This window comes from Suillus fuscotomentosus (genome assembly GCF_016647785.1).
Source record: "Suillus fuscotomentosus strain FC203 chromosome Unknown F5891scaffold_33, whole genome shotgun sequence".
Taxonomy (NCBI): Eukaryota; Fungi; Basidiomycota; class Agaricomycetes; order Boletales; family Suillaceae; genus Suillus; species Suillus fuscotomentosus.
This window is the reverse complement of record NW_024539545.1, coordinates 387431-407493: the sequence shown is the minus strand read 5'-3', so window position 1 is coordinate 407493 and position 20063 is coordinate 387431. Positions and strand designations below refer to the sequence as shown.

The following is a 20063-nucleotide window of genomic DNA, read 5'->3' as shown; positions in this document are numbered from 1 at the left end:
TGTATCTTCAACTAGAAATGAAGCTGTTGACATCTAGTCCAGAGAATGCTACCCTCGTATCATGTTAATGAAGGTATTATGGGCTGCGTTCTCTCTGTTTCATTGTCATCTAGCTCCTAATATCTTCACATAGACGCTAATGTCAAACCCTGGTTTCGATCTGAAAAAATTATTTCAGTGTCCATTAAGTGGTTAGATGATATCAAGCCCTCCAATTCTCACCTCAGCGGCAAGGACTAGGCTAGGTCACAATGCAATGAACAGCGAAGGAAAGTGTCTTTGCACGTTTACAATTAAACATGCAACTGACATTACATATGTCAGAAGTTTCTGGCCTGGGGTACGGGTGCTACGCGCCTTCACATCTTACGTTCCTCTACCGCGCAATATTCAGCTGTCCGCTTGTACTGGAGGTCGCTTGTTGCTGTCTCGAGCTGATACCATTGTCAAAGCTCGCGGTTGTAGTTGAGTGTGCCGTGACCATCCTTCATGAAAATCTCATTGTTGCGATACTCCGAACCTTCATGGAGTTGTACTGTTGCACGCACTAGTAATGTCATATCCTTTAGTGAGGAAGTGCCAGTACTTCATCGCCCCACGCACGTCTAGGTCTGACAAAGGAGCAGCGATGTGTGGTGAAACGTTTGTATTTTTGTGGATTGATGCACGCATGGTGCTTCAAAGCAGTTGAATAGACGCCACAGATATGTTTCCTATGGTGGAGTGACCACTCACGCTTGCCTTTTTACGACATGTTGTCGGGGCATAACGCTCGTCCACAGATGCGCTTTGTATAGCGCTTATCCACATATTGTGAGGTTAAAAACCTAGCGTTCTCTCCTTCACTTCTCTATCTCTCGTTCTCTTTCCTTTGCCACTTCATCCTAGCCATTTAATATTACTTGTCCAAATCATTGATATGTCTAAGTAAGTCTATCTCCCACGTCGACTCGGTATATCCATATGCTGATGATGCCTTCCGCATTTAGTGTCTCGTACAACAATTTTCATATGGCTTTGGATAGGTTGGTGTTCACTCTCGAGTCGGATGACGCGGTTCACCTCATGATTTTCTTAGCCGGTCTATCCATCCGCGTTCTGAACCTAGAATCGAACCCGAAGCCAATGCCAACATGGTCTCGGAAAACGTCCAAGAGTTTGCTCATCCCAACGATATAGCCGCCATGCAGGCTGAGTATGCGTTTCTGCTTCAAAACATCTACCCGAACTAACGGCCTTTGGCAGATGGGCTCAGGCCTGTGCTGAACATGAATACCTAAAGGCGCATCAGTGGTACGTGCCACCAACCGAGTGCCAACTATTTCTCATTTATTTTTTCCAGGTCTTCAGCGGCTTTGCAGGTCCTGCGAGACAATCAGACGTCATTTCCGACATTGAACCAGTTCACCGCTCCGGTGGCTGGTCTCCCCCAGTTTCCTCCAATGGACCAGAACCAATACTATTCTCAGCAGGCCACTGTCGTCCCTCAACTATCGCTGGAGGGCCACGCATGGTCCCACCCTGGCTATAATTGCGGTTCGTATGCGAATGTACCTAATTTTATTCAAAATCACCTTCTTACCGTCGTCGATCTAGAGCGTTGGGTAGCGGAACCCCGCAGCGCACACGCTGGTGTCATCATGGACACGATGTCGGATACCGAAACCTTTTTGCCGTCCGCGTCTGACTCTGACGCGACAATGTATCTGAGTGATGACAGCAGCTTGGAGCCATCTTCTTCAGCTCCCATTGGGCAGACGTGCGCCAAACGCCCCAAGCGTAAAACTCGTCATACCGTCACATACGAGGAAGACAGTTCGAGTCCGTCTCCCGCACCAACCACGCGCAAGCGCAGATGCTTGGACGACGACGAAGACGAAGTGAGAGAGGGAAAGTATGGTTTTTATAGACTAGCGGACGCCACTGCAGTAGTCATGGCTGTGCCTGTTCACGACCCGAAGCCGGTAGACATCAGCAGTCGCAGGACCCACGACGCCCACGGTAATCTTCTTCGAACGAGGAGAATTGGGGCGATGGAACTCGATGATTCCTACTCCAAGCGGTCCGTCAAGATTACGAATGAACTACCAGCAGGGATGACTTGCGTACGAGCATGCGAGTGGACGGACCAGCCCTGCGGGCTGTTTGTAGAAATGAACAAAGTCCTCGTCGCAGATCACCTGTTGCATTGGCACGGTGTCGAATCCAAAGGCACGACTCTCTGCAAATTCGAGGGTTGCTCAAAACCAAAGGCAATGCTCAATTTGGGTCGTCACATCGAGGGCATCCACTATACTACGTCTTACGAATGCCCCTATTGCGGCAAGCGGTGGTCCAGGTCCGACTCTTTGGATCGGCATCAAGTAACATGCAGACCGCTCCTTGATAGCAAGGCCCGTGCTAAGAAGGGACGTCGCAAGTTTGATCTTCAAGACCCGAAGAAATTGGTCTATGGATATATCGTTCCTGCCCGCAATGCGACATAGTCTAGCATACAACTGTACGTCCCCCTTTGCCTTTATCTATCGCTGCTGCTAACTTCCTGTTGCCATCATCTAGCATTTGCCGCGATTCTTCACGAACTTTTGCCTTTTCTATGATCACAACACTCGTTTCTTTCGCTCGTAGACATATATTTGGCCGAATCGCTTCATATCATCGGCACTCCTTTTGCATCGAAAATTCCCTCCTTAGTGTGTTTCCTCTCCTCGTTATCGCTTGGTGCATCCTTTATCTGTTTATTGCATATACTTATCGCACGTTGGACGTAGCCATCGTATCTCATCGTGTTGCTTGGTGTATACTCTTAGATATGGACGTTGGATGATGCACCGGAATTTCGACTAAAATAAAGGTAACGGGAAATCTCATGTAATCAGAAAATAAACCGAATGTAGACGAGGGCCGCGTGTTTCCGGAAAATAATCACTTCGAATTCCTCATATGGACATACAACGAGGTCCTCCCTGTTCGAAAATCGCCAAGTCTCACCTAGTACAGCTGCAGGGCACGCGCTCGCAGTATGCCGTGGGCGCTCGTCGTCGTCTCTCACGACGATGGCGTGCATCGCATCCTGCTTTCTCCGCAATACTCACCATCTTCGCACTGTTCGCAGTAATGCAGCTTGCCCAGGACAATTAGGAAGGTCGAGTTTGTTGGAAGCTCTCATAATGTCGCTTGAATGGTGTACGTGCAGCCAATGTTCGCTCGCTGCGAACCGACACTAAGCAACTCAACAAGATTATGGACAGATTTGTGAGCGAAATGATTCAGCTGTATTCTGGTATGTAGTATACAACTACTCTACGCAGGAGAAGGGAAATTTCACAGGAAAGCTGGAACAGTTGCTTGACTGCATGTTTGCAGACTCACGAGGACGGATATTGAAGTGGTTCAGCCCTCATGCAATCGACTATGTTTCTGATGTTGTCAGCACTGAGATGGATGCCATCAAGGAGGACCTTCGAGGGGCACTCGACATCATCACTCCGGAGTTTCTTTTAACATGGGATCTTAATTCGACGATGGACAACACAATTGCACCCAAGGCACCGGTCCTATGACGTCTTCTGCACCGTGCAGCTCAAACAACCCATGCTAAGGAAAAGAATGATTGCAGTACCGTATGATGTGCTATGTTAGCACCTTGACATCGCTGAACTAATGATTATCTTTTCTGTTCAAAGGCGTGCAATGTCATCCTTGCGCAACTTGCTTCTCAGCGTTCGCATCTCAAGAGAAGCATTGTGAATGGCTTGGATGATGGAAGATTGGTCCATTGAATTTGCAGGTATAGTTCACGTCGCGTTAACAACAAGAGAATTATAGTCCTGCCTCTTACACTAGATCATAATGTACACGGTCATTCGCGATAATATTATTGGGAATCTTCCCATACACTAGGATCACGGGGAAGCAATAGAGCAGTACTTACAGCGAGAAATGCAATTGCGATAAAGAAGTAGTAGATCGACCACGCATCATGCCCCTCCTGCAATGAATAAGAGAAGACTGAAGCTGTAGACGCCGGGCCGATGATTCTTGCTACTGCGACAGCCACCTGGGCAATTCCGTTGGTTGCTCCGACTGAAGCACGATTGGGAGCAGCTGCTCTGACGAATAATGATATACAAGCTATAGATTCTTCTCAGTTCAACAGAACGCAGGAAGTGCTGGATTAACATACGGAAGCACATGATCAGGTTAGTCTTCAGCGTAAGCTGAACGGCAACACACAGCCACACAGCCGTACCTATTCCAAAGGCTCGAGCCAGAGCATTGGTCACTGGAAATAAAATGACCATGGGTATCCCGGAGCTGATGCCGATGATGTGGACAGCTCTTGCACCAAAGCGATCATTCAAACGAGTGTAGAAAAGTAGCTGGAATATGCCTTGTATGATACCTGATGCCGCAAGTAAAGCACCGATGCGAGGAGGGTCAAAGGAAAGACCACCGAGTTCAATCGGTGTCGCATAGAAAACAGGTAAGATAGAATTGAACCCCGTTAGAAACAGGCCTGTGGTGGCATAACTCGCTGTTACGCTCAACACTTTCGAGGTTAGTAAAGCACGCAGCGGAAGCGGCTTTGATTTGACTTCGCCAGGATCAACTATAACATTGCTCAATGGCTGGCGGGGCTCTGAGTATGACTGTCCGAAGAATCCTTTTTTAATGAGCTCCCAAAGTGGTGTCTTGGTAGAAACGCTCTTGTAATCACACTTAGTGTGATTCAGAGATGAGTTTTCAGCATCGCGCTCACCTCTTTAAGATGGGTATATGTGACTAGCCAAATTGTCGATATAAACAATGCCGAAATAGAGCACGGCAGGAGATATGGGTAGGTTTTCAGGAGTTCTGATCGCCCAAAAATGTTAGGGAATCTGTCTGCTGGTCGGGAGAATGATCCCCCGATAAGTGCTCTAAATGCCGTCAACCTCAAGTGCGAGAGATAATGTACGGTATACCTACCCAACTGCGGTTGCGATCGCACACGGGATTGGTACATAACTGCATGCCTTGGGCATATTGGTTGCGTCAGTGATGTCCATCAGCATGCTCTTGGCCATACTATCGCTCGCATCAAATGCTCCACTGACAACACGACTGGTGGAGAATGTCAGGAATTGATGGTCACAGCTACTATTTTGAACATGCTGACCTGACCACCAGAGCGAAGAAGGTCTTCGACAGCCCAAACGAAAACATCGATATAGAGATTGCTAATAGAGCTATCAGTATTACAGGCTTCCGCCCGATGTGGTCGGACAGTTGACTCCAATAAAAAATAGTCAGGGTATGAGCTGCATAGTATGATGATTGCTGGAGAGAATAGTATCATGGATGAACGAAAGGGCAAAAACGATGAAAACATGCTTACAAGGATGCCGGCATAATGTCCAACCTGGGTTTCGTCTCCGTGAGTGACTCCAATGTCTCTGATGAGCTTGACAACGTCCAGTTGCGGTTAGATATAAGTCCAAGCAAACACGATGTTCTCACTTGAGGAATAAACGGGGCAAGGGTCCGAGCAGAAACAATTTCTGGCATCTCCAAGAGCAGTAGAATCCAAATTTGATCCCATGGAAGAGGTGTCTTGGCCGTTGGTTGCTCTGGTCGTTGCAGAAGAGGTGTTTCCTCGCCATTCTGCTGGGCAATCATGGTGATGCGAGGGAATGGCTCGGATGAAAGATGCAGCTCGTTTTACTACGTGAAGTCTTTCCGATGAGGCGGTTGCTGACCGGCTTGTTGGCTGGCTAATCAATAAGGCCTACAATGGCCATCCACAAGAACCTGCTGTTGCTGATCAGTTGACATAGAATCAGTCACACAGGACTTCCTATTATGTAGCACCCAGGTATAGCCGCCACTGGCCAAGGGGTTCGCGCTGTCGCCAGGATCTCGGGCTTATCATTGGCTGACTGACCTTAGGCTAGAAGATCAGCGCCCACGCGAGGTAGAGGAGACATAATTGCAAAAATGCCCAAATCAACGACATTGAACGATTTCAAGTGAGGACATGCTACAGAGGACATACTACAGCATGAGGCACATTCAAGTTGCACGTTGACCGTAAGTATACACACTAGTAGTGACCATGCCATCATATGGACTTGGAGATTTGCATCGTACTTGTTAATGAATATCACATATGGTGTTGCAACGTTTGTGTGATGTGTCTTCCCTGATACTGCTCAGATATCATGATGTGGTAGCGGGAATAAACGGGCGCCATATTTTACAATCTCTTCATTCTGCTGTATGTACAGCGAGCCATCAATGTGCTCCAGTCTGTTCTGCAACCTAATTTCTGTTCTGTTCTCTACTACTCAAATTCTTACATCTGTAAGGCACTCTGCACGCGATCAAGAAAGCCTGGAAGGATCGCTAGGCGCTCCTCGCGCTTCTGTTATCGATGAGAAGCCATATCCGGGGCAAGGATCCAAGCAGCGACTGATGTATCTTATTGGTGTATGCTTATCTTACCTGGCCGTCTGCCTGATAACGATACATTATACCTCATGGGGGTGTTTTCCATTTCGCTGGCGCCAGATTGCCCAGCTTGAGTGGACAAGACCTAACAGTCTCTCAGAATGATTGTCAGCAAACGCAGTTGGGGCAACATGCCTTCACGATATTTCAAGCGACCTGGAGACGATGTCGTCCTCGCTCTTGACGGGTTCTATTTGATGTCTGGTTTTCCGTCTCACTGGCAGATGTAATCATTCACGTTAGTAAGGCAGGCAGTTTGTCATCCAACTCCGCTTGGAGTAGCTAAGGGTACCCACACCTAATCGCAGACAGACATGGAGTCTACCCCGGACATGTACCCAGACCGGCCGTGTCTTGCACATTCACGAGAATTGCAAGTCTCGGGCCATCGGGCGAGCCACTGAGAAGCACAGTATGCACTCTGTCTGTGTGCTTCACCAACGGGTCGAACACTTCATGCTTGCACTCGACATCCCATGGCGATAGGGCAACTGAGTACATGTTGTCACTGTGTGTCCCTCGAATGGCTGTCCTACCAAATGGCCCTTTCTCTACGTTCCAGATTCGCCGTTCGGTGTGATCCGATTAATCACTTGCATCATCCACTGCATCATCCGCGTCGGTGCCGGGGTCTCGCACCTCTCACAATACGATGCGGTTCTTTGTGCTACATCATGCACTCCTGATATGTCGCGTTGGCGTAAAAAGTGACATAGACTCGTCAGCATCATTTGAAGCTGTCGAGGAGCGTACTTCATATTGAGGCTCGAACATACATCTGATATGGCATATTTCATCATACGTGATATCTCCTGTGAACGTTTGGATCGGAACTCCATGTTGCTGTGCTGCAGGTCGGTGTTGAGCGCTAGGCTGAGTGCTGCTAGTGGGTTTTATGTAGATGTGGCCCTGAAGATAAGGGGAATGTGTGCTTATTTTACTTCCGAGCTATATGAGGTTATATGAAGCTCTTGGTCCAATAAAAAGCTGAGCTGTCAGAGGTTGTGAGCCATGTTTTTTTTTTGGACACTCGTTGTTTGCTTGTTGTCTTGTTGCTGGCAACGCGATGCTACCGTCGGAACAACAAGTGACTGCCGGGCTGTACTAGGCTATACTAAGCTATACATATGCTTATGTAATCGTGATCTTCCAAGAAAGAAAGACAAAAAGCTTGATCAGTGTACAATGTACATAAGAATCATATAAATCATTCGAGTCCCCCACTTTTCGGTCCACTCAGGATCTTTTCTTCCACTTATACGAACTCTGGCCTGGTGCCATACTGTCTTTCTCCGGCTTTATTCTTCCACTGATAGTTCGCCAGTCGATCTTAAATTCTGTTCCGACTACTTTGCTAACTGTTCCAGTTGTCGCTAGTCGACGTTGCTCTTCCTGTTTTCAAGTTCTTCTCACTCTTTTGTACTGGCGAACTTGAAGTTCTTCACGCGTGATGCAGCTGTCAATCGTTTTCGCTGTGTTACTGGCATGCATTTTACACAGTACCCCATCTGATGCAATCCCTGCGAGGGCGCATCACCAGAGGCTGGCCCGGGCTAACCCAAGGACGATTACAATGCCGCTGAAACGGTTATACGTTCCACGAACCGATGTCCACCCACAATTGGTGAGCCAATATGATCATCACCTCCGTGTAGCCCCTGATGTTTTGATGACACAGCTTCTCCAACAACACATCAACCGTGGCAATAAACGCCTTGCGCGTATGACTGGACGTTCAGAACCCGCTGAACATGAACTCCGTGCAGAGATGCACAAGAGGATGTACCTTCTTGAAAGCGGTTCAGTCAAAGCCAGTAGTGCTACCACGGCGACAGGGAGCAACTTTAGCAAACGCTATTGGCGTCATTCCAAACATGTTGCACAGGCAGCAAGCAATGCTTCTTCCACTGGCACTGATGGTGGAGTTTCTGCTCTCGACATCCAAGCTGCCGAAATTGGTGGTCTCACTCCTGCCAAAATTCCTACTTCTAACAACACTCTTGGTCTTGCTATTGAGTGAGTCTAGCTGTTCTTTTACTGAAATGGGTCAATTGATTATTGTGCAGTGCGGATGATGTCGGATATATTGCAACCATCCAGATTGGTACTCCCCCCCAGAATTTCAATATTCTCATGGACTCTGGTTCCGCCGACTTCTGGGTCGGTAGTGAAACTTGCCAATCTCAGCAGGGTACTTGTGTAAGTTTCTTATCAATAGCAGCTGCTATAAATTGCTCACAGCAGTTCAAGGGGAACCATACTTTCCTTGGCTCTAAGTCGTCAAGCTCTTTCGTTCAGTCCAATCAAAATTTCAACGTGACTTACGGGTCTGGATCCGTCGCTGGTGTTCTTTGCCAGGATAATGTCAACATGGCGGGTTTGCAACTCAACAAGCATACCTTCGGCGTAGCAAACGAGGAGAGTGTGCAATTCTCTGCAGATACCGTGCCTTTTGATGGGCTAATGGGTCTTGCCCAGTCAGTAAGTCGACTTGTTGTTGTTCAGGCACCGACACGTACTGACGGATTCTTTTTGCAGACACTTTCCAACGAAAAGGTCCCCACTCCTGTCGAATCATTGGCGTCCAATGGTCTCATCTCCTCGGCCATTTCGTCTTTCAAGATCTCACGTCTCGCTGATCAACTCAACGACGGTGAAGTTACATTCGGCGGATTGGACTCCACTAAATTCGTCGCCAACACCCTTGTTACTATCCCCAATGTCAGCAAGATAGGGTTCTGGGAGGGCGCTATAGACGCAATCACGGTCAATGGACAAGACACAGGCGTGACCGGGCGCACTGCCATTCTTGATACTGGTACCACTCTCATCATCGCCCCTCCGGCGGACGCCCTGGCAGTCATAGCCATGCTTGGTGGTAAATGTGATACCCAGCAGTGTACGATTTCGTGCACGTCGAATACAAGCATTGCGCTTTCCTTTGGAAATGCCTCGTTTGCTATTGACCCCAGAGACATGGCGGTACTGCCTGTCGACATCAATGATCCGACTGGTGACTGCACAGCAGGTATTCAGCCTGGCACTATCGGGACGAACACGGAGTGGCTGGTATGTGGCTCTTTTCAATTGTATCATCGGTCGTTGACTCCTTTCGGCAGGTCGGAGATGTGTTTTTGAAGAATGCGTATTTCTCTGTGGACACGCAGAATAACAAAATTTCTTTGGCCAAGCTTTCTTAGTTTCTACCCCGTGAACTACCGAATGGTCACAGGGTGTAGTGTATGTATTGTTTTCTACCAGCAGGATCGCGGGATCGATTCTTACTTCAATTCGGGGAAAGGCATTGAACTATCTTCAAGTTGTACACTAGTCATCATTCATTGCTATCATCACACAATAAATATTAATTGTTTGAAGTCTGAAGAATAAAGCCTATACCGTACATACACAATACTGCAACAATAAGTTTATCTCTACTTTTTTCGCAGAAGTTCCTTTGCGATTTCCTCATTATCTGCCGACTGGTCTGGTAGCCAAAAAGCCTGTATAGTGTGCTGTTAGCACAAGATACGTAGACGATGAAAGACCGATATATTTACCAATTCCGCCCCTGCAGATACAATCATGGCTAACCGAGGATTGAACCTCACACATCTAGACGGACCGGGATGGCCATCAAGAGTAGTAAGTGGCTGAAGCCGCGTTGGATGTGCCTTGAGATCAACGATGCCTGACCGCACAGGCAAATTTTGAACGTCCCATATGATTATTTTCCCGTTCAAACTGCCGCTGACAACATACTTGCTATCCGGCGTCCAAGATACCTCCTCGCCGCTGTTGCCCTTGGAGGGGTCGATAGTCTGCGGGGCATCGATGCGTCGCCGCTCCAACCCAACGTGGCCCTCCAACTTGGCCAATAGATGGCCTTCAAACGCGTCCAAGATGTAATGTGCATCACCAGAACAACCGACAAGGATGTATTTCGCGTTTGACGAGAATGAGAGAGACGTCATGTATATCGGGCGAGGTGGGTAGCTGACTAGGGTGAGAGTGGGATCTTCTAGCGTTATGGTCAAGAACGGGTCTTTGTCGTAGTTTGCTTGGTCATACAGGAGTATCCGTGAATAGTGATTCACGCCCACTGCGAACACCAACCCGCTGGAATCATACGCGACGATGGGCGATGCGGGTAAGTTCAGGAGTCCGCGACATGTCGGGGCTCGGAGGTCCCATAGTCGAACCGTTTTGTCTACTGAGCCGGACATGAAGCCATCGTCGATGGGCGAGACTTCTAAGGAGACGACGCGTCCGCTGTGCCCCTTGAAATACTGCAAGTATTTATTGTCATGGAGTGAATGATACCGAATTGTATCGTCTTCCTTCGTCGAAGCGTGTACGACGGTAGTATGCCTATGTGTGAAACGAGGAAGGTCGACCCCATATTTCTTAGAGTACAGTGTTTTGAGATGTCTGAGCGCAATGTCAAAAATTAGTGGTCAGAAGGAGATAGAGTGTCAAGAACTTGCTTGCCCGTCTTGCAGCTGTACAACCGAAAAGTCTCATCTTCAGCTGCAGTCAACACCTGATCTCCCCGGTCATCGAAAGTGATAGCAGTGATATGTCGTGGCCCTTGATGTGGTCTAGCACCAGGCGTTGACGGCGGTGTTGACTCAACTGCTCCCTTGAAGATTTTCGCGGGCTTCAACTTTGTCTGGAACAGGCCTGTCAGCGCAGGCACACAGAGCCATATTCTGGGCTTACCATCAACGCATTTGAGAGCGGAATCGTCGCTGGTGGAGGTGCTGCTGCATTGCCATTAGAGGTCGTTGGTGGAGGCGGCATTGAGAGGTTCGTCAAGAATCTCTTTGGGCGTCTGAGTTTCAATACTACTTTTGCCGGCTACTCCCCTCAAGCTGAAGGATGTCTGAGGACGAAACTGCGAAACTATGGAAGGTCAATCGGACAATACATGAACTTGTAAAAGATAGGGTGCGAAATCATGTTCCTTGGTGTATTGGTGCATTTTTAACGAGCCAATGACGAAGGGGTACCAAGTCTCGGACGATGAGATCAACATGGACCTGACTACATTCAGGTCGCACTATGCGAACAGTGGAGGCAGCGTCGAGTCAGTTGTGGTTATTTATGCAGCAACGTGCACTTGCAAATGACTTGACATGCATTTCCAGTCGAAACCAGCTTAATTTCTTCACGAACTCTCGAGAAAATCCAACAGACCAGATTTTCATATTCTTTTCAGATGAGAAAAGCGTTGGCGTTAAAACAATGCGGAAGTTCGTCTATGTACGCCCCTTGTACCCGTTCGTCTGATGTAGGGTGAACACATAGGCTTCTGGGTATTCTCGAGGAGAAGTCGATTATGCGGGGGATCATTATCTTTCCTGGCAACATGACTCCATCTGCGCGAAAAGTGCGAGTTTGAATCTGTGTTCTTGCGGTAGCAATCTTACGCTTGATTTGCAGGTTATTGCGGCGATGTCCCAACAATATCGGCTCGAGGAGTTCTCGGAAGCCGACCTCCTCGTCAATATCACGCATCACACATTGGTCCCGCGGCATGAGGTGTTGACTGTCGAGCAGAAAAAACAACTTCTTGAAAAATAGTGCGTTCTATTCTCAAAATGATGTTACGTGTTCTCACATTGCGATCCACCTAGTCGGCTGAAGGAGACCCAGCTTCCTCGAATACAGCTGGCTGATCCCGTGGCACGATACTATGGACTTCGGAGAGGCCAAGTCGTCAAAATCACTCGTCCTAGTGAAACCAGTGGCCGATATGCCAGTTATCGTATATGTTTCTAGAGAAATATGTTATGGTTTGCATAGTTTTTCCATTATCATATTCACATGTATACTAGCACCAGAACGCGAAACAGTTCACGCGGGGGTACTATTACTTGGCAGGAGCAACGTTCCCGCATTCCTTGCACTTTCTCAATTCTTCGGTCGACATCCAGCGCTGGATAACAGGCTTCAGTTGCGTCCCAAGGTCAGTAACGTGGAAGGTCTCTTTGTGAATAATAGTTGGCTTGGTATGGGAAGGATCACGACAATACCACTGCAGGGAGTCTGAGTGCGGGTAAGTGTCAAGATACATTGTCTGGCGCAGTAATAATCTGTACGCACCATGAGATTCATCCGGACGAGCGGCTTCGATAACAATTCCAATTGTATCGGCGAAGCGGACGGGATTGTGGGGTGTGTTGGCTAACGTAATTATGATAAGATCGGTTCATCCAACGATGATAGAGTCCTCGACGTACCTGGCAGTAAAAACATCTCTCCCTCCTCGATCCTGATATCCTTGAACTCAACCCCGTCTACCACTTTAAGCAGCATTCCACCCTTGTACTGATAGAACCATTCCTAGAATGAAATCGGTACAATTTCTTATCTTAGCGATCGCAGAGACGCACTTCGGTCTCGTTCACATGATAATCATTTCTCTCATTGGGACCACCCACAGCCATCACAGTAAAGTCTTTCTGCCGGTATAGGCAGAAGTTGTTCACAGGAGGTTTGAGCAGGTGCTGGTTCTCGTCGAGCCAGCGCGGGAAATTGATAGGTGGAAGGAGAGGCATTGCAATATGCGTACCAGAATTACTGGACCCGCAGTACCGTATGTCCCTCCGTCAACCCGCTTGCAATTTATCCCGTGGGGCTGGAGATTCTCGATATGTTTATATTTTCTCGCGCTCTACCTTTGCCTTCTGTTTCTGAGGCGTTCTATGTCATGGCTGCGTCTTCGTCATCCACTGTAGCTTCTCCACTTGCACTTGTCCCTCCCGTATCTCTTGTTCTCCATTTTCACGCGACACTAACCTCCCACCATAAACACTGTAGCGGGAATTACATTCTCCCCACGTTCTTTGCTGGCCCTGGACCACACTGCCATGGCAGTGTACGAGATATGCGACAGTGAAGAGTCGGTCTGAGACCCACCAATGATACTTCTGTAACCTACCTCAGAGATGATGTGTCCTCTGGCTACCCTCTTACCCGCTCGTTCCTGTCCTGTGGGATGAGGCCAGCCATTATGCGTTCAATTGATTGTGACACAATACGTGTACTTAAGGTCTCTACTTTCTGTGATCAGACGTTTGTACAGAGGGTGCAGATCGTGATCAGGCAGACGGGGAGGAAGGTGATAGGTGCATTATACTAAGTTGCGGGTCGGGTACGTGCCTTGGATGCTGCACTAGTGTGACTCGGAAGCGACTCGGAAGCGCTGCTCTACAAATCAGTGTAAGCTTTGAGATGCATCAGATTTTGTCTTAGTCTTATCTAAAATCAGATCAATCAGGTGCACAGTCAGAACAGCAGATTGTTCAGACATGCCATCTCAAAGTTGCAACCATCACGCTCAGCGGCCTCAGGGGAAACCTAACTTAGATATAAATAGCAGATTATAAAAAACTTACTTTCGTCCCGATCTACCTCTCGCGTAATGTTTCGCCTATCGTCTGGTGATATGGCACCGTTTTCCGAATGCCCTCTTCCTATGATCAACGTTACGCTGCTTTCTCCACGTTCGCAAGGTTTGATCATACGAAGCAGTGATGACCCGTTGACCGTTTTTGAAGAATGCAACTACCCGCACTTTCTCCGTGTGGACTTGCATCGTCCATGTTGGGGGCGGCAGCAGCGCGTTCTGTCATAATATATTGTGCTCTTTTCGCTACATCAATGTGTTGGCTTGTGTGGTGAGTAGTCATTGGATTTCTCAACTCATGTAGGCGCTCATACAGGACTCTTGTTTGCTCTGTCCCGTCTCCATCTCGCGCTGCGATCTTCACTGCCATACTACTACACCACATCCGTGCACGAATCCGACTGGCGCCTAATGCATCTGACCAGTCCGCCCTGATTTTTCTCCCCATCTGCCTCAGAGATTTGCACCTCCCGTGTAAGTTTACTATCCGAGTACTGGCACCAGTCCGCTGTTGACAGCCATCAGCGAACGCGTAATATTTGATAAAAATTCACCTTTCAGATATTTTCAGTGCGCTATATAGGCCCTTGATAGTTCGATGACGGAGTGAACTGCCTGTCTGCTTTGTCCATGTCAGTTGTAATGATTCACGTTGGCAAATCTCTGCTCGATGAACAACAGTTTTTACCTTTGGATTCAGCAGAAGTGGATAATACTTTTTTTTGTATCCATTTTTGTCCGTTGAGTGAGACTTCACGACATTACTATCGACCCTGTGTCGCGACTCCGACTCAAATCCCTAGATGCAATGATGTAGGGCGTACCCCTACCATTCTGCCGTTCCCGCCGGCCGTTCTAGATGGGTGATCTGTCGAAGAGTAGACAATACTTGGATAGGGATGACCGCATCTCAGTCTACGGAGGTTCAGAGAGAAAGTGAACGCAGTGCATTGGTTAATCAAAATCCGTCTGTCATAAACAATACTATCTTATGCTCTACTCTTGTGAATGAGTGCGGCCTACATCGATGCACGTCTTTACGCACCTACGTCATTGAAACCATTGCTACAGCATCTATCATACAAGAACGTTCTATACATACACTCATCATACTTATAATCACAGCATACCTCGATTCACGTTCAAACAAAAAGCCATCGTCCCAGATTATCTGCCCACGCTGTGAGATCTGCTGTCGCCTTACCAGCAAAAGTATCGCGCAATGATTCAACAGCTCCAGCACGGGCCTCGCTCTCACAAGGCGATTCGGGGGGCGTCGCCAGCAGTTGAGGCTGGTTGTACGGTGAGAGGATGCCGAGACCGCTTCCGCCGACTGACGTCAGGTAGGGCACGAAGCTATCCCCGGACAATGATGCCATCAGTTCACGAAGACTGGATTCCGACAGGTCTTGAGAGCGAGTAAGTGAGTGAAGATCAAACATGTGTAGAGGGTACTTACCATCAGGGACGAGAGTTACTGCACAACCTCCACCTCCCTGCACCAGTGAGTTTTGTACTGAGTGCATACTGAGGCGAGGCAGTCTTGGAGCGGATGGCTTCGAGAGATGGATGTGATACCCCAAGTTTCACGAGGTAGCCATGGTTCTCATCGATGAGAGCCTGAAGAGTATATTTCCTCAGTATTCCAGAAACAGACAAAGAAGGGGAACGTACTGATAGAGCTGACAGTAGTGTTTGCCGTGATAATTGGGGATCAGCAAGCGCACGCTGCGCCTCGTCGCTGATGTGTTGTATTGCACTAAGCAGCCCATTCACAAACTCGGGCTCTTGCTCCTTCATCGCAGCCACACCAGCCACAAGCTGCTTTGTGTTCCTTGGTACCCTCGAGTCCGTCAAGAGGAATCTGAGAGACTTAAAACTGCCAAGCAAATCAGCAATCCACCAACAAACGTCGGCGGTACTAAACATACCCCTGAATGGGAATCATGCCCGCCTTTCTGCCGAATCCTGGTCTGGTATACGAAAGTGCGCCACCAAAAACCGAAACAGAGTTATCTACGCCACTGGGATTACCGTGCAAGATTTTCTCGCTCACGAATGCCCATCGGTTGACTTCCTCAGCAAGTGCTGGCGGTATTGCACGCCGACCCTCGTGAGAGACGTGGACGTGACCATCAGTGGTAGGAGCGGGCTGTGCTGGGAGTTGGATACGGGAGTACAACAATAAGAGAGCAGTGGCTGCGCAGGCAGAGAATGATGCGGAGGATCCGAGGCCTGCGCCGACAGGAAGTGTGGCGCGAGCGGAGAAGTCAAAGGATGGTCTGACGACTTTTGATAAACCATCGGATAAAGTCTATCTAGCGGAGGGCTCACCTTTTCCCGCCATGCGCCATGATCATGTACATGTATAGGAACGCAATACACGCCTGCCGTGCACTCGGCTTTGCAAGAACCTCGGGAGACAATGCACGAGTAGTAATTGCATCAACAAGCTTGTGGTCCAGAGTATCAGGGTGGAAATCACCGACCCGCACGGGAGTGACTGCATCCCAAGGGAGGTCATCCACTTTCCACTCTTGCGTGAAGCTATCAATATCGATGAAGTGCACGCTGACTTTACCATCATGACGAGGTGTCGTAACCCCATAGCACCGGAGATCCACGCTTGCAGCCACTGCTGTCTGGAAGGACCTGTTAATGCGCAGAGTAGATAATAAAAGAGGAAACTCACGACACCGTGCACGACAGCATGTTCACCGAAGAGAATTACTTTTCCGGGTGCGCTGACGAACCACTCCCTGTCATCATTGTGCTCTGTCGTGTATTCTGCAGACCCGTTGAACGCAAGTTTCTGGACGGCACGGGAGATCGCAGTGCCCTCTGAAGGGATCGTCCGAACATAGCATTGGTGCGAGTCCCCGCCTGCGGTGAGGGTGATTGCGCCAGCCTCCAGAAGAGCACGTTCGAGGTCGTCTAGAAGGTCAGCTGGGTCTTCGATACCAACGCAAAGTCGGATCAGGTCTTCTGGCAGGCCCCGCGCAGCACGGGTAGCAGGATCAATAGACGCATGTCTAAGGAAACATCAATAAAACGATCGAGAAAAATAAGACAGACATAACATACGACATGACGCATGGCATGCTGATTAACGAGTTGACACAACCAAAACTGACGCTAATCCCCCATAGACGTGTCGCGCCGACGATGCGCTCACTTAAAGCCTTATCGCCAGTAGTGAAGCTGAGGACGGCACCATATCCGTCTGCAATTCGCTCGTGTACATCACGGTTAGGGTGCTCTGCGAGACCGGGGTAGTGGACCTTGAAACCAAGGCGGTCGAGCATCTGAGCGACGAGCATGGAAGTAGCTTGCTGACGATCCATGCGAATGGCAAGGGTCTTTGATCCTCGCAGAAGGAGGAAACAGTCGAACGGAGTGAGTGCATTGCCAGCAGCATTGATAACGAATCCCATTTGCTGATTCGGGTATGAGAAAAGGGGAGTAAGCAAAAGACGAATCGCATACCTTAGCAAGGTCATCCCTGTTGCAGGTAATTACACCGGCCATAAGGTCATGATGCCCACTGAGATATTTGGTAGCGCTGTCGTACACAATATCTGCACCATGCTCGAGGGGGCGTTGCAAGTAAGGACTCATCATGGTGTTATCGACGACGATGACGGCATTGGGGGCGCGTTCCTTGATATCAGCAGCTATGCGGGCAAGATCGACTATTTTGAGCAGAGGGTTAGTTGGACTCTCGAGGAGAACCATAGCGGTCTTTTCAGGATTGATGTAAGGAAGAAGAGTGTCAGGTTTGGTGGTGTCTACATGATGTACGGTGACGCCGCCGTGTGTCTTGAGATAAGCAAGGATGCGGTTAGTACCGCCGTAAAGGTCATCTCCCGCGATGACTTCATCACCAGGCTTGAGCATACGCAAGATCGTGTCGAGGGCGGCCATGCCAGAAGATACAACAAAAGCATGAGTAGCAGATGATATCTTGGCAAGATGATGTTCTAGAGACTACAATAAGGCTATTAGCGAGCATAGAATGAGATGACACCAACCTAGATGACTGCGTGTTGGATTTCCACTGCGAGTGTAATCATACTGTCCATTAACACCCTTGAAGGTGGCAGTTTGGTATATTGGTACAGAGCTAGAACCATATTGATCCTTTTGAGAAGGATTCTCGACTGTAGCGCAGAGGGTCGAGAACCGGTAAGGCTGGCGCGGCCTAAAAGGTGTTTCTGGTTCTGGTGTTGGAATGTCTTGTGAGAACATTTTAGGATTGGTCGAATCCATGGTCAGAGAGAGAAAGGTAGTGAGTGACTAACGATCGGCAGATGACTTATACTTAACATGGCTTCAAAGGTGATCTATGAGACCACTTTCATCACGTGCCTCCATATTTTCCTTATTCGGTCCCGAATTCATCATTTTTATGAATATTGACGAATATACTTTCCATAAAAGGACTATGGCGTGCTTGCATTGAATTTCATTCCCACGATAGCACTGGTGTGCTTAACATCATCAGGACTGGTGAGCTGCAGATATTGCGTCCTCACCCTGGACAACGCCGTATATAATTGGCCGTAAGCAAATGGATCGGTCCGCATGTCAAGTGCTGTGCGCGCCAGCGTGAGTCCTTGGCAACCATTGAATGTGGTTGCATACGCAGCGGAAATTGCTTTCGGCTTACTGTCCACAACGAACGGTGTGTCTCAAGAAGTTAATGCGTGGGATGTAGCGGCTTTCACGTGTATAGAGAAGTCTGATATGTTCCGTTGAACGGCGCAAATGCAATTTGGTTTCAGATCTAGGCAATTCGGAGGAGGTACTCCAGGGTGAGTCAACATTGCGAGATAATCAGGCGTGTTCTCTGGTCCGTTCAATTCAGCGTGCTCTGCTTCTTTTACACTGTCCGAACTAAAATAAGACTCTGCGGATTCTCGCCGAGGGGAGACTCACGAGTTCTCTGATGCGTCGTGGCATCAGGATTATGGTTCCAGTCGACTCGCATGAACTAGAGCAAGACGAGGCACAGAAGTGTTACCACCAAAAGAGGATGTAAATAGACAGCAGCGCGACAGTGTTCCCATTCTAACATTCTCGGTTCTAGAATGATACATCAACACAATTGATATAGGGAGACCGCTTATCCCAGTTGCTATAGCTAGTCCCTGTCAGTAGGAAAATGACATACTTTCAGACAATCCATTTCCTCGACATCCAGCCAGGGTCTTAGCGGGGAGGCTTTCTCAGTTTGCAAGTATTTCCGAAGAACTCTCTAATACTTGCAAACAATTCACTCATTCTGCAAACGAGCTTGCTATATATGTAGTAGTGTACTTACCGTTTAGTTGATGTGTTCTACTACACCATACATGTTTCGCTGGCAGTGTATCGTGGCTAATCAGATTATATAAGCGTTACGCAGTGTTTGCGGGCATTGCTTGTCAGCAACCGACTTTCATGGCACCAAAGAGAGCAAGAGAGCAAGGTATGCCTTTGCTGTCTTTTTGAGGTTCATTCAGATTTCATACCACTCAAGCTCCGAGACACGTCAATGCCACGAAGCAGACACTTCCTTCAGATATAATCATAAAACGGACTAAACGCCACCTAGAAGAGCTTGAGGTGACAGCTCATATTCACGTGTCATCGTCAGACCTGAACATTCATTCCACAGCGTTCAAATTATACAGAGCCTTCAATCACCTTCGACGGTAATGACGAGGGCGCCATCAGCGGAAAGAACCGCGTCCGCCAGATCGTTTCAGATAAACGTCACTTGAATGACCCTAATGCGAAGAAGAAAAAGTCGTCCATGAAAGTTCGCACCGCTCTCCTATATCGCAAGAATCTTGCTACCCTAATCGAGGAATCGGTAAGCTCATCTCCTTGCCCAGACTCTTCCTACATACCAAAACATCTCCAGCGTATAGCAAGTCTTCCTTGTCACGTTCCAACATATTTAACAGCTGCTGCTCCTCCCCCTCAATTGCCCCCACGTCTTTTATGCTCCGTGTGCGGGTACAAGGGCGCATACAAATGCAAAAAATGCGCTATGCCATACTGCGACATAAACTGCCAGGGCGTCCATTCTGAAACACGCTGCGAACGTCGCGTCATCTGAGTCTCTCTATAGTAATCATATTGTCGGCATCCATCATCCGCAGGTGAATTG

At 48.4% G+C, this 20063-nt stretch overlaps 10 protein-coding genes across 10 annotated transcripts; 6 read left to right on the top strand and 4 right to left on the bottom strand.

Moving 5' to 3' along the window:
* Window positions 1–919: 919 nt before the first annotated feature.
* F5891DRAFT_981169 (uncharacterized protein) lies at window positions 920–2486 on the top strand (the record flags this gene model as incomplete). Its single annotated transcript, XM_041377083.1, has 5 exons — window positions 920–927; window positions 990–1025; window positions 1079–1195; window positions 1246–1293; window positions 1343–2486. The coding sequence occupies 5 exons, from the start codon at window positions 920–922 to the stop codon at window positions 2484–2486; spliced, it is 1353 nt and encodes a 450-aa protein (XP_041224979.1).
* Window positions 2487–2978: 492 nt separating this feature from the next.
* Window positions 2979–3752, top strand: F5891DRAFT_410503 (uncharacterized protein). Its single transcript, XM_041371728.1, has 3 exons — window positions 2979–3255; window positions 3312–3623; window positions 3687–3752. The coding sequence occupies exons 1-2, from the start codon at window positions 3244–3246 to the stop codon at window positions 3561–3563; spliced, it is 264 nt and encodes an 87-aa protein (XP_041224978.1). The 5' UTR covers window positions 2979–3243; the 3' UTR covers window positions 3564–3623; window positions 3687–3752.
* Window positions 3753–3877: 125 nt separating this feature from the next.
* Window positions 3878–5661, bottom strand: F5891DRAFT_953796 (MFS multidrug-resistance DHA1 sub-family; the record flags this gene model as incomplete). Its single annotated transcript, XM_041375210.1, has 7 exons — window positions 3878–4134; window positions 4187–4709; window positions 4763–4922; window positions 4972–5106; window positions 5162–5322; window positions 5381–5446; window positions 5503–5661. 7 exons carry the CDS (start codon window positions 5659–5661, stop codon window positions 3878–3880), a joined length of 1461 nt encoding a protein of 486 aa, XP_041224977.1.
* A 683-nt stretch (window positions 5662–6344) lies between these two features.
* Window positions 6345–6875, top strand: F5891DRAFT_1039377 (uncharacterized protein). The gene is made up of 2 exons (XM_041361943.1): window positions 6345–6577; window positions 6628–6875. Exons 1-2 carry the CDS (start codon window positions 6457–6459, stop codon window positions 6720–6722), a joined length of 216 nt encoding a protein of 71 aa, XP_041224976.1. The 5' UTR covers window positions 6345–6456; the 3' UTR covers window positions 6723–6875.
* Window positions 6876–7686: 811 nt separating this feature from the next.
* Window positions 7687–9884, top strand: F5891DRAFT_1039374 (acid protease). The gene is made up of 6 exons (XM_041361942.1): window positions 7687–8116; window positions 8171–8508; window positions 8559–8691; window positions 8743–8973; window positions 9031–9561; window positions 9612–9884. The coding sequence occupies exons 1-6, from the start codon at window positions 7943–7945 to the stop codon at window positions 9690–9692; spliced, it is 1488 nt and encodes a 495-aa protein (XP_041224975.1). The 5' UTR covers window positions 7687–7942; the 3' UTR covers window positions 9693–9884.
* Window positions 9885–11348, bottom strand: F5891DRAFT_1173718 (WD40-repeat-containing domain protein). The gene is made up of 4 exons (XM_041365635.1): window positions 11215–11348; window positions 10980–11164; window positions 10053–10923; window positions 9885–9995 (listed from the first exon to the last, which is right to left on the bottom strand). The coding sequence occupies exons 1-4, from the start codon at window positions 11293–11295 to the stop codon at window positions 9927–9929; spliced, it is 1206 nt and encodes a 401-aa protein (XP_041224974.1). The 5' UTR covers window positions 11296–11348; the 3' UTR covers window positions 9885–9926.
* A 25-nt stretch (window positions 11349–11373) lies between these two features.
* On the top strand, window positions 11374–12276 carry F5891DRAFT_953908 (RNA polymerase; the record flags this gene model as incomplete). Its single annotated transcript, XM_041375223.1, has 6 exons — window positions 11374–11442; window positions 11499–11581; window positions 11643–11747; window positions 11803–11884; window positions 11938–12077; window positions 12132–12276. 6 exons carry the CDS (start codon window positions 11374–11376, stop codon window positions 12274–12276), a joined length of 624 nt encoding a protein of 207 aa, XP_041224973.1.
* Window positions 12277–12367: 91 nt separating this feature from the next.
* F5891DRAFT_953807 (3-hydroxyanthranilic acid dioxygenase) lies at window positions 12368–13055 on the bottom strand (the record flags this gene model as incomplete). Its single annotated transcript, XM_041375211.1, has 4 exons — window positions 12368–12543; window positions 12601–12681; window positions 12738–12840; window positions 12891–13055. The coding sequence occupies 4 exons, from the start codon at window positions 13053–13055 to the stop codon at window positions 12368–12370; spliced, it is 525 nt and encodes a 174-aa protein (XP_041224972.1).
* Window positions 13056–14838: 1783 nt separating this feature from the next.
* F5891DRAFT_1039360 (Cys/Met metabolism PLP-dependent enzyme-domain-containing protein) lies at window positions 14839–18467 on the bottom strand. Its single transcript, XM_041361941.1, has 11 exons — window positions 18442–18467; window positions 17938–18388; window positions 17393–17886; window positions 16991–17343; window positions 16599–16938; window positions 16241–16548; window positions 15838–16188; window positions 15581–15785; window positions 15409–15526; window positions 15366–15383; window positions 14839–15314 (listed from the first exon to the last, which is right to left on the bottom strand). The coding sequence occupies exons 2-11, from the start codon at window positions 18173–18175 to the stop codon at window positions 15049–15051; spliced, it is 2691 nt and encodes an 896-aa protein (XP_041224971.1). The 5' UTR covers window positions 18176–18388; window positions 18442–18467; the 3' UTR covers window positions 14839–15048.
* A 956-nt stretch (window positions 18468–19423) lies between these two features.
* On the top strand, window positions 19424–20012 carry F5891DRAFT_953808 (uncharacterized protein; the record flags this gene model as incomplete). The annotated part of the gene is made up of 3 exons (XM_041375212.1): window positions 19424–19531; window positions 19566–19763; window positions 19815–20012. Coding segments are annotated over 3 exons (504 nt in total), but the record flags the coding sequence as incomplete, so codon positions are not given.
* Window positions 20013–20063: the final 51 nt, after the last annotated feature.

Coding starts and splice junctions, on each gene's coding strand:
- F5891DRAFT_1039360 (XM_041361941.1), bottom strand. CDS start 18,175: ATGGATTCGACCAATCCTAAAATGTTCTCACAAGACATTCCAACACCA. Junction 16,939..16,990: donor AGCATGCCATGCGTCATGTC/GTATGTTATGTC, acceptor ATGTTTCCTTAG/ACATGCGTCTATTGATCCTG. Junction 15,786..15,837: donor GGCATGATTCCCATTCAGGG/GTATGTTTAGTA, acceptor TTTGCTTGGCAG/TTTTAAGTCTCTCAGATTCC.
- F5891DRAFT_1173718 (XM_041365635.1), bottom strand. CDS start 11,295: ATGCCGCCTCCACCAACGACCTCTAATGGCAATGCAGCAGCACCTCCA. Junction 10,924..10,979: donor TACAGCTGCAAGACGGGCAA/GCAAGTTCTTGA, acceptor CATTGCGCTCAG/ACATCTCAAAACACTGTACT. Junction 9,996..10,052: donor TATCTGCAGGGGCGGAATTG/GTAAATATATCG, acceptor CACACTATACAG/GCTTTTTGGCTACCAGACCA.
- F5891DRAFT_1039377 (XM_041361943.1), top strand. CDS start 6,457: ATGTATCTTATTGGTGTATGCTTATCTTACCTGGCCGTCTGCCTGATA. Junction 6,578..6,627: donor CCAGCTTGAGTGGACAAGAC/CTAACAGTCTCT, acceptor GGGGCAACATGC/CTTCACGATATTTCAAGCGA.
- F5891DRAFT_1039374 (XM_041361942.1), top strand. CDS start 7,943: ATGCAGCTGTCAATCGTTTTCGCTGTGTTACTGGCATGCATTTTACAC. Junction 8,974..9,030: donor TAATGGGTCTTGCCCAGTCA/GTAAGTCGACTT, acceptor TTCTTTTTGCAG/ACACTTTCCAACGAAAAGGT. Junction 9,562..9,611: donor GGACGAACACGGAGTGGCTG/GTATGTGGCTCT, acceptor TCCTTTCGGCAG/GTCGGAGATGTGTTTTTGAA.